The 12,358-nt window shown below is 39.7% G+C and overlaps 1 protein-coding gene across 1 annotated transcript in view; it reads right to left on the bottom strand.

Moving 5' to 3' along the window:
* The window catches only part of LOC150081130 (focal adhesion kinase 1-like), a 1,307,299-nt gene that overhangs the window by 1,169,175 nt on the left and 125,766 nt on the right, over nucleotides 1–12,358 (bottom strand). Inside the window, exon 4 of the mRNA XM_090380936.1 lies at nucleotides 11,460–11,547. Coding sequence (XP_090237062.1) covers nucleotides 11,460–11,547 — 88 coding nt within the window. The remainder of the gene's footprint in view (nucleotides 1–11,459; nucleotides 11,548–12,358) is intronic.

The raw sequence follows: 12,358 nt of genomic DNA, 5'->3' as shown, positions 1-12,358 counted from the left end.
TTTCTGTGGGACCAGTGCTTTCTGCCCTGAAGATTGCTGTTGTGTTGTCTTGTGCACAAGAGTAAGCTCTGGCATTGAGTTGAGCAGGAAAGAGCTCGATGGGCTCCCCATTTTAATTTCTCTGAGGTCATCTAGCCTACTTTTCAAACTCTCAGACACCCATCAGAACTGAGTTGGTGCTTAATTTCTTGACACTCTCTGCACATAGCATACAAAGATATCCTCCTTGGCCAGGTCCTGCTCCAGAAATATCTGCAAATATTTCACAAGTTGTACATTTTTTTTAGGCTGTGAGGTATTGGAGAATCGACCCCTTTGGTTCTCCTCCAAGCCTCAGCACTCCCGCCATTTTGTGCACATTGCTGTGCTGCTCTAGTCTGGAGCATGATTTTTGTTTAAATAAGATTTAATTAATTAAGAATGAATTAATATGGTTAACAAATTTAATCGATTAAATGACTACATATATTATACTTGACTATACAATACCATACTAAGCTAATACAATGACACTTTTTATATATAGTTTTACGTTATACCCTAGGCTATCAATTTTTTTATTTTTTTATTTTCTAGTTTATTGGGCTTTTCTGTTAGTGCAATAAATGGACAGTAAACTCGATCTTGAATTTGCGATAATATCGATATCTGGAATTCTGTGTTTTCATGTTATTTTGGTGAAATGTGTTTCCCCTTCACCGAAATCTGCTCTTCATTTCTAGATCTAAAATTCATCTCACTTGAGTGTGTCATGTTAGTTCCAATTTGTGTGTGCCGTTGCTTTGTTCTTGATTAATGCTTATCTTTTTTACTGTGTTTTAAATTTTACTACCCAAAAAAATATGTCAGTGAACAGAAAGAGAGTGAATTTAAGTGTAAAAGATAAGTTATGAATTATAGAAATATACGATAAATTAAACTTAGGCAATATGTCTCAAAGGGACGCGGCAGTAAAATTAGGAGTGCCTTCGTGATCTTTATCAAAATTATTAAAATCATGTCACAAATTAAACACTAATGTGATTAGCGAAACCACAAAAAGGAAGTGTGAAGGGAAATGCAAAACAGCAGATGAAGCTCTGTTAGTTTGGTTCAAACAGGCCAGTTCATTTAATGCACCAATCATAGCATTCTTCTTCAAAAAGCTAATGATTTTTCTGAGAAATTACACAAAGATTTTAAGGTGATGGCTGACAAGATAGAAGAAGAGACATTATATTGTTTACAAAAACTTCATGGAGAAAAACAGGATTCTGCAGTTGACAACTGGTTGAAAAACCTCTCAGCAAACTGTCTTAAGCAATTACAATCCTGAAGACATTTTTAATACAGATGAAACAGGGTTGTACAACACAGGGATACCCCAGACACCATGAATTTTAAAAATTCCTCTGCATCTGCAGGAAAGAAGATCAAAGACAAGATTACAGTTCTTTTAACATGCAACATGACAGGAACAATCAAGATGAAGCCGTTAGTTATAAGCAAGAGTAAAAAAGGCAGAGTAAAAAAAAGTAAGAAAGGCACCTAGATATTTTAAAGGAGTAAAACAGGCTACCTACTGAATATGCCAATAACACCAATGCTTCGATGACACCTTCTTTGATTGAAGATTATCTTCGTAAATTGTATTTGCAATTGGATAAGAAAACCAAAAAAAAACTGCACTGGTTTTGAGCAGTTATGAGGACGAGGAGTTATTTAGAGAGGGGAATGCCAGAGGTGAATAAAACTCTGACAGTGAGCTAGATGATTTTGTAATAACTGAGAGCAAGGTGGAGAAGAAATTGTTGAAGATAAGAAAGGCACCTGAGGTGGATGGGATCTATCCAGTTATCTTAAAGGGGGCAGCAAAGGAAGTAAGCAAACTCTTAGCCATAATTATGAGAGCTTCCTTGGACTCAGGGGAGGTACCTATCGATTGGAGATGTGCAAATGTGACCACAATTCACAAAGGAGGATCAAAGTGCAACACAAGTAATTACAGACACGTTCGTTTAACCTCTGTTCCAGGGAAATTAATGGAAGTACTGGTTAAAGAAGCACTGTAGGATCATCTAGACAATACTTCAGTTATAGCTCGGACACAGCATGTCAAAGGTTTGTTAAGGGGAAGTCTTGTCTGACCAATTTGACTGGATATTATGATTTGGGTCACAAAGGAACTGGATGCTGGGAATAACTTTGATATTATATATTTGGGCCTTAGAAAGGCTTTTGATACTATTGCAAGATGCTTGCACTTGGGCATCGCGTGACACAGAGGCAACCCCCAAGGCAGAATGCGCTGGTCCCGAAGGAACTAGTAGTTGTTAGTGACTCTATTGTCAGGGAAACGGGGAACATGCTTTGTAAAAAAGATAGGTGGAACAGGACCAGGGTATGTCTGCCACGGGCAAAGACTGATGACGTTGTAGAGCGAATATCAACTTTTAAGGGCACAAAAGGTGATATAGTTGTACACGTTGGCACTAATAATATTAAGAGTAGGAGACCGGCAGAATTACTTAACAATTACAGGTCACTGCTGAACAAAAGCTGAGAATTAGGGTTGAATTTGAAAGTGTCTGCAATTCAGCCCAGACACGATAGGAGGGAGTATATGATGAGAGCCTTGTCGATCAATTCGGCCCTGGAAAGATTGTGCAAGGCTCAAGGGGTAGAATTTTTTTCAGCCTGGTCTGTACTTGTTAACAGGAGGAGATTGCTTCTACAGGGATGGGATACACTTAAATAGAAAGGGTGCAAGAATATTTGCTGATGCTATTGAGGCAGTGTTAGGTGGGTCGGAAAACTGCTAGCTTGGGGGGAGACAAAGACCAATAGATTGACAGTAGCCACTGGCAGAGGTGAAAGAGATTCTTGCACTGCTTCTATTACAATGAGCAGAAGCCTGAAAAACAAGATGCATGGTATTTCAGAGACTGCTGGGAGCCATTGTGGTACAAGAAAACACATGGGTTGTGTTAGGGTAGCTAAGAATAGAAACAGGTGCAGGTATACTTGCGTGTACACCAATGCTAGGAGTTTAGTAAATAAATTTGATGAATTTGAGGTATTGCTCAAAATATCAAAGGCAGATATTGTTGGGATATCAGAGACGTGGTGTCACACAGATATAAGGGACGCAGAACTGCAATTTGGGGAGCAAAACGTCTACAGAAAGGATAGACAGGATAGGAAGGGGGGAGGGGTTATGCTATTAGTTAAGAAACACATAAAAACCAAGGAAGTGAAGCCAGTCGACATCGCTGGACAGTGCAGTGTTGAGTCAGTTTGGTGTGACATAAGCATTGGGAGATCAAAATTGAGAGTAGGAGTGTGCTATAGGCCTAATGACTCTGATGAGTATAATAAGCAAGTCTACAGGGAAATAGAGTGGGCCAGTAAATCAGAGAGTCTTATAATGGGAGATTTTAATTTCCCAGATATTGACTGGAATTTGGGGGCTGGTTACTCACGCACTAGCAGGGCTTTTGTGGATTTATTGGATGATTGTTTTCTACATCAGCATGTTCGGGAGGCAACTGGAGGGAGTAATACTCTTCATTTGATTATCAGTAGTGATTCTTCATGCATTAAGAATCTGCAGATAAATGAACCACTAGGTGGCAGTGATCACAGTGTGCTGAAGTGGGATTTACTCAAAGAGGTGACTACCATTAGGGGTAAAGGGAAGGGTTATTGCTTCCGTAAAGGCGACTACGATGGACTGAGACAGTATTTAAATTCTATACAGTGGGACCAACTGATGATGTTACCAACAGCAAATTCAAAATGGGAAGCATTCAAAGAACTTATCTTGGAAGCTACTAGGCTTTACATACCAACTCAGAAATTTTGTTCAAAGTTTAGGCCAAAATGGATGTCAGATGAACTAATGAGGCATATGGCAGAGAAGAAAAATGCATGGGATACTTACAAATAAACACATGACACAGAAGCCTATGATAGATACAAGTTGATATGCAACCAAGTTACAAAGGAGGTTAGGCAGGCGAAGACAGATTACGAGAAATCCTTGGCAAGGGATGCAAAGAAAAACAGCAAAGTGTTCTTTACTTATGTAAACTCTAGAAGGAAGGGAATGAATCAGATTGGTCCACTTGATATTGATGGGTCAACTGTTGATGATCCTGCTCAGGTAGCTAACAAACTAAATGAATATTTTGCATTGACATTCACACATGAGGAGTTATTCAGCGAGGGGAATGCCAGAGGTGTATTCAACTCTAGCAGTAAGCTACAGAATCTTGAAATAACTGGGAGTAAAGTGGAGGAGAAACTGTTGAAGATAAACAAAAGAAAGGCACCTGGGGTGGATGGGATCTATCCAGTTATATTAAAGGAGGCAGCAAAGGAAGTAAGCAAACCCTTAGCCACAATTATGAGAGCTTCCTTGGACTCAGGGGAGGTACCCATAGACTGGAAATGCGAAAATGTGACCCCAATTCACAAAGGAGGATCAAAGGCTGACACAAGTAATTATAGACCTGTAAGCTTAACTTCTGTTCCAGGAAAATTAATGGAGGCACTGGTTAAAGAAGCACTGCAGGATCATTTAGACAAGACTTCAGTTATAGCTCAGACACGGCATGGTTTTGTTAAGGGGAAGGCTTGCCTGACCAACTTGATTGGATACTATGATGCAGTCACAAAAGAACTGGATGCAGGGAATAACTTTGATATTATATACTTGGATCTTAGAAAGGCTTTTGATACTGTTGCACATGGAAGACTGCTACACAAATTGGAGCAGTGTGACATTGGAGGCAAATTGCTGCTATGGATAAAGGGGTGGTTGAGGGGGAGAAGACAGAGAGTGGTAATCAATGGACACTGCTCATCGTGTACTAATGTTATTAGTGGAGTCCCTCAGGGCTCAGTGTTGGGTCCATTATTGTTTTCTGTATTTATAAATGATATTGATGATGGTATATCAAGCTTAATGTCCAAGTTTGCAGACGATACAAAGGTTGGCAGGGTTGTCAAGAACACTAATGACACTATGCTGCTGCAACAGGATCTGGAATGGTTGAGCAGATGGGCTGAGAGGTGGCAAATGAAGTTTAACATTGACAAATGTAAAGTACTACACATGGGAAACAGCAACGCCAGAGCAACATATCAACTCTGTGGTATTACACTGACAGTGGTAGAGAATGAAAGGGACTTGGGGGTGGTTGTGCAGGCAGATATGAAGTTCTCTGAGCAGTGCACATGGGCTACAAGAGTAGCTCATGGAGTATTGTCAATGATATACAGGAATTTTTCCAGCAAGGATAAGGAAGTGATTATTCCATTGTATAAGGCAATGGTCAGGCCACACCTAGAGTACTGTATACAGGTCTGGAGGCCTCATTTCAAGAAGGATGCAGAGCTGCTGGAACGAGTACAGAGAAGGGCAACAAGATTAGTGAATGGAACAAAGGGGTGCTCTTACGAAGAAAGGCTTAAGTTTTGCAAATTACAGTGTCTGGAGACTAGGCACCAGCGAGGTGATCTGATAGAGGTGTATAAAGCCTTGAATGGTCTAAGCATGCTCAATGCTGATGGGATTCTTCCGCTAGCTCAGAAAAATCACCTGAGAGGGCATAAATTCAAATTGAGGAAAGACAGATGTAGGATAGACGTGCGGAAATTTGCCTTTAGCCAGCGGGTGGTTGGTTGGTGGAACAGACTTCCATCCCTTGTGGTGGAGGTTGATAGCCTAAATAAGTTTAAGGCTCAGCTGGACAGGTATTTTGAACGAACAGAGGGGTGAAGTGGGAGTGGTCTTTTTTTTTTTTTTTTTTATTTTTGGCTGATGCTGCATAAGCTTGCTTTCTTGCATCAAATGCCTCTACTAATGCTAATGCTACACAAATTGGAGCAGTGTGGCAAACTAAATTTTTCAATTTTTCACAAAATTTTCCCATAATTATCATAGCAACAGTTTATGATGCTCTGCTGAGCCAACCCTGGCCTAGTGGTTAGCATATGCAGGGGGTTATGCGTTTGAGCTCATATGCTGCCATAAAACATGCACAGTGCATTATGAACTGAGGACGAGGGTTGCCAGTGCAGACGTCCCTTTCTGCCGCTCTTGGAACAGAGAAGTTTTTTCTGATTTATTTTCTGCTTTATTAGTTTAAATTGTCATATTAACTTATTTCCTAGAGTAGCTTTATATTCCTATTTACGGTACTTAAGTTTAAAGTAACTTAGATAGAGATTTTGTCGGTATTACTTAGTATCGGAAAGGGCATCAAATCCACGTGTTTACCGTTCGTAAATAGCCGCCATTGTTACGGAAAATTAATCAGTAAAATCTATTAATCTTGTCGAACTTCATTGGCAATTAAATTGTACTTTTAACTATACATATAACCACTTAGGTTACGTAACATAAATAATTAGTAAAAATAAATAATTAATACATAACTTGGCGCCTCCGTAGCCAGGTGGGCAGGAGCAGCAGCGCGTAGCACACACTTCTTGATTAGACCGGGGTTCGAACCCGTGACTACCAAATACGGAGGATGCGGAAAGGTCAGAGAATGACCACCGCATATCCCCGGAGCAATATGGCCTTAGTTGCTAATGCTCCTAAAAACCAGATAACAAACAAACAATACATAACTTGATACGGAAGTTATATAAAGGGATTTCGTAGATAACACTCGTTACTGAAACAAATATTTCGTAGATAACACTCATTACTGAAACATAAATATAGCGTTATAACTGTGTTGCGATACAAGTTTAGGATTTAATTTTATACTGAAATTGAAATTTTGTTGAAAGTAAATCTAAATCATGACTCAAACCAGAGCAGCAAAGCAAAAGGCTCAAGCTAATGGGAATGCTGTGGATCAGGGGAGAACTGAGGGGGGGGGGGCAGTTGCCCTCTGAATCAAAGCCTTTTAAGATGCACTATTTGTTTGATGTTTGCAGAGCAGTCAGGTATGGGACATGATACTGCCATGGGGGATGTCTTTGTATGTGCGAGATGCAAGGAGTGTAAGGAAATCAGGCGACAACTCAGCGTTGTTATGGGCCTATATGAGAGCATGAAGGACAGGGTGGATGCCCTCGAAGGATTACAAGTGAGGGGCCCATCAAGCTCTCAGCTGCCCACACCAATGCCAGAGCTTGCACTTGGTCATCGTGCAACACAGCGGTAACCCCCCAAGGCAGAATGCGCAGGTCCCAAAGGAACTAGTAGTTGTTGGTGACTCTATTGTCAGGGAAACGGGAAACATGCTTTGTAAAAAGGATAGGTGGAACATGACCAGGGTATGTCTGCCAGGGGCAAAGGTTGATGACGTTGTAGAGTGGATATCATCTTTTAAGGGCGCAAAAGGTGATATAGTTGTACACGTTGGCACTAATGATATTAAGAGTAGGAGACCGGCGGAATTACTTAACAAGTACAGGTCACTGATGAAAAAAAGCCGTGAATTAGGGTTGAATTTGAAAGTGTCTGCAATTCTGCCCAGACACGATAGGAGGGAGTATATGATGAGAGCCCTGTCGATCAATTCGGCCCTGGAAAGATTGTGCAGGGCTCAAGGGGTAGAATTTTTTTCAGCCTGGTCTGTACTTGTTAACAGGAGAGACTGCTTCTACAGGGATGGGATACACTTAAACAGAAAAGGTGCAGGAATGTTTGCTGATGCTATCGAGGCGGTGTTAGGTGGGTCGGAAAACTGCTAGATTGGGGGGATACAAGGATTAATAGATTAACAGTAGCCACTGGCAGAGGAGAAAATGATTCTTGCACTGCTTCTATTGGAATGAGCAGCAGCCTGGAAAATAAGATGCAGGATATTTCAGAGACTGCTGGGAATCATGGGGGTACAAGTAAACACATGGGTTGTGTTAGGGTGGCTAAGAGGAAGAGCATGTATACTTGCGTATACACCAATGCTAGGAGTTTAGTAAATAAATTTGATGAATTTGAGGTATTGCTCAAAACATCAAAGGCAGATATTGTTGGGATTTCAGAGACGTGGTGTCACACAGATATAAGGAATGCAGAACTGGAATTTGGGGAGTACAATGTCTACAGAAAGGATAGACAGGATAAGAAGGGAGGAGGGGTTATGCTTTTAGTTAAGAAACACACAAAATCCAATGAAGTGAAGCCAGTCGACATCGCTGGACAGTGCAGTGTCAAGTCAGTTTGGTGTGACATAAGCATTGGGAGATCAAAATTGAGAGTAGGAGTGTGCTATAGGCCTAATGACTCTGATGAGTATAATAAGGAACTGTACAGAGAAATAGAGTGGCCCAGTAAATCAGAGAGTCTTATAATGGGGGATTTTAATTTCCCAGATATTGACTGGAATTTGGGGGCTGGTCACTCACACACTAGCAAGGCTTTTGTGGATTTATTGGATGATTGTTTTCTACATCAGCATGTTCGGGAGGCAACTAGAGGGAGTAATACTCTTCATTTGATTATCAGTAGTGATTCTTCATGCATTAAGAATCTGCAGATAAATGAACCACTAGGTGGCAGTGATCACAGTGTTCTGAAGTGGGAGTTACTCAAAGAGTTAACTACCATTAGGGGTAAAGGGAAGGGGTTTTGCTTTCGTAAAGGCGACTACGATGGACTGAGACAGTATTTAAATTCTATACAGTGGGATCAACTGATGATGTTACCAACAGCAAATTCAAAATGGGAAGCATTCAAAGAACTTATCTTGAAAGCTACTATGCTTTACATACCAACTAAGAAATATTGTTCAAGGTTTAGGCCTAAATGGATGTCAGATGTACTAATGAGGCATATGGCAGAGAAGAAAAATGCATGGGATACATACAAATTAACACGTGACACAGAAGCCTATGATAGATACAAGTTGATCTGTAAACAAGTTACAAAGGAGGTTAGGCAGGCGAAGGCAGATTACGAGAGATCCTTGGATGCGAAGAAAAACAGCAAAAAGTTCTTTACTTATGTAAACTCTAGAAGGAAGGGGATGAATCAGATTGGTCCACTTGATATCGATGGGTCAACTGTTGATGACCCTGCTCAGGTAGCTAACAAACTAAATGAATATTTTGCATCGACATTCACACATGAGGAGTTATTCAGCGAGGGGAATGCCAGAGGTGTATTCAACTCTAGCAGTAAGCTAGAGAATCTTGTAATAACTGAGAGTAAAGTGGAGGAGAAATTGTTGAAGATAAACACAAGAAAGGCACCTGGGGCGGATGGGATCTATCCAGTTATATTAAAGGAGGCAGCAAAGGAAGTAAGCAAACCCTTAGCCATAATTATGAGAGCTTCCTTGGACTCAGGGGAGGTACCCATGGACTGGAGATGTGCAAATGTGACCCCAATTCACAAGGGAGGATCAAAGGCTGACACAAGTAATTATAGACCTGTGAGCTTAACTTCTGTTCCAGGAAAATTAATGGAGGCACTGGTTAAAGAAGCACTGCAGGATCATTTAGACAAGACTTCAGTTATAGCTCAGACACAGCATGGTTTTGTTAAGGGGAAGGCTTGCCTGACCAACTTGATTGGATACTATGATGCAGTCACAAAAGAACTGGATGCAGGGAATAACTTTGATATTATATACTTGGATCTTAGAAAGGCTTTTGATACTGTTGCACATGGAAGACTGCTACACAAATTGGAGCAGTGTGACATTGGAGGCAAATTGCTGCTATGGATAAAGGGGTGGTTGAGGGGGAGAAGACAGAGAGTGGTAATCAATGGACACTGCTCATCGTGGACTAATGTTATTAGTGGAGTCCCTCAGGGCTCAGTGTTGGGTCCATTATTGTTTTCTGTATTTATAAATGATACTGATGATGGTATATCAAGCTTAATGTCCAAGTTTGCAGACGATACGAAGGTTGGCAGGGTTGTCAAGGACACTACTGACACTATACTGCTGCAACAGGATCTGGAAAGGTTGAGCAGATGGGCTGAGATATTTTTTTTTTTTTGATTTGGGAGTTGTTGGCTCATCGGCTTTTGTGGCCATATTGCACCTCCCAAGGTTTTTGCAGTACTTTGATCCAAGCCCGAGGCGGGAATCGAACCCGCGACCTTGGGGTTGCCGAGCAGGCACTTTACCCACTCGGCTAGCCCGGTCGGCCTGGGCTGAGATGTGGCAAATGAAGTTTAACATTGACAAATTTAAAGTACTGCATATGGGAAACAGCAACACCAGAGCAACGTATCAACTCTGTGGTACTACACTGACAGTGGCAGAGAATGAAAGGGACCTGGGGGTGGTTGTGCAGGCAGATATGAAGTTCTCTGAGCAGTGCAGACGGGCTGCAAGAGTAGCTCATGGTGTATTGTCAATGATATACAGGAATTTTTCTAGCAGGGATAAGGAGGTGATTATTCCCTTGTATAAGGCAATGGTCAGGCCACACCTAGAGTACTGTATACAGGCCTGGAGGCCTCATTTCAAGAAGGATGTAGAGCTGCTGGAACGAGTACAGAGAAGGGCAACAAGATTAGTGAATGGAACAAAGGGGTGCTCTTACGAAGAAAGGCTTAAGTTTTGGGAATTACAGTGTCTGGAGACTAGGCACCAGCGAGGTGATCTGATAGAGGTGTACAAAGCCTTGAATGGTTTGAGCATGCTCAATGCTGATGGGATTCTTCCTCTTGCTCAGAATAATCACCTCAGAGGGCATAAATTCAAATTGAGGAAAGACAGATGTAGGATAGATGTGCGGAAATTTGCCTTTAGCCAGCGGGTGGTTGGTAGGTGGAACAGACTTCCATCCCTTGTCGTGGAAGTTGATAGCCTAAATAAGTTTAAGGCTCAGCTGGACAGGTATTTCGAACGAAGAGGGGTGAAGTGGAAGTGGTTATTTTTTATTTATTTATTTTACTTTATTTTATTTTTTATTATTTTTTTTTTTTTTTGGCTGATGCTGCATAAGCTTGCTTTCTTGCATCAAATGCCTCTACTAATGCTAATGCTAATTGTGGTACCAAAAACCTGGCTGTTCCAAAAAATTCAGTATATTTGTAATTACAATGAATATGTAAACTCATTTAGCCTCATCTGTGTCAAGAATAAACAGTATTTATCAATTTATTTAGAGCAGTGGAACATAAACTTCAAAAAGCACTCTTTAAATATCATTCTACACTTTGTTACTAGCCTTTTAAACCAATTGACAATTACATTCAAAAGCCAATTATTCAAGCTCTCAGTGTTTTGTACATATTTTTTAATGTTATAATTTTGACAAATAATGCAGAAAATGAGCAATTTTCTCAAAGAGGGATGTCACTGTTTTAAATCTCAGTTTTTATTTATCTTTTATTTCAATCCTTTACACTTAAAACCACAAGAAATGAGAGGAAAGTCTTGATATATGTAAGCTTCTGCTATTGAATTTTTTATTTCATTATATTATTCACTGCAATTCATTACAAGATATTTTGGGGTTTATCATAAACAGAATTTAATTTTTTTACCTACTTGTTCATAAAAATATCTGAAAGCTACTTTATCTTTTTCACACAGATCTTGAAGATCATTAGGGAGATACCTTATTCTCAATTCATACCTAAAAAAAAAAAGAAGAAAAAAAAAAAAAAAAAAGAGAAAAATTTAGTTTTAATCTTCAATTTTAAGAGAGAGAGAGAGAGAGAGAGAGAGAGAGATAAAATTGAGAAAACAGTTTAAAAGCTGAAATTTCATGCTATTTTTAATGGTATAATAAGCTACTATCTATATGGAAGGAAAACACTCCATTGATTGCACGAGGGTGGTTCAAAAAGTTTGTATTCTAATACATACAGGAAAACCATATGATTTGCTTTGCTTTGCATTTTACTTTTTGACATTCCTTGGCTACTCCAATACACTTCTCCCACTTCTGCTCTAGTACTTTGATTTCTCTGGGGGGAAAAACCATCTTGGTCCTCCAACCCTGCACCCACCTCAGAGTCAGAAGCATATCTTTTCTCAGTTATCCTTCAGCTTGGGGAACAAATAAGTCACTAGGTGCTTCTAAATCTGGAGAATAAGTTGTGTACTGAAGCAAGTAAAATTCTGCAGCCTGTATGGCAGTCACTATAATCCTCGAGGTGTGACTAGGTGCATTGTTGTGAAAGAGCAAAGCACCGTTTCGTAGTTTCCATACCACATTTCTTTGATGGTTTCATGATTTTTATTATTTTTTTAATTTTATTTATTAAACTATAATTTTTATTTGGTTTTCTTATTTATTTATTATTTTTTTAAATTTTATATATATATATATATATATATACACACACACACACACACATTTTATATACAGTATATATATGTTTTTAAATTATTTTCATTTTTTTTATTATTTTATTTTATTTTTTATTTTTATTTCATTTTTT

The sequence above is a fragment of the Mastigoproctus giganteus genome, chromosome 9 (genome assembly GCF_048544385.1).
Source record: "Mastigoproctus giganteus isolate SK-2022 chromosome 9, ASM4854438v1, whole genome shotgun sequence".
Classification (NCBI taxonomy): domain Eukaryota; kingdom Metazoa; phylum Arthropoda; class Arachnida; order Uropygi; family Thelyphonidae; genus Mastigoproctus; species Mastigoproctus giganteus.
The sequence above is the reverse complement of the archived record's forward strand: the minus strand, read 5'-3'. Positions and strand labels throughout refer to the sequence as shown.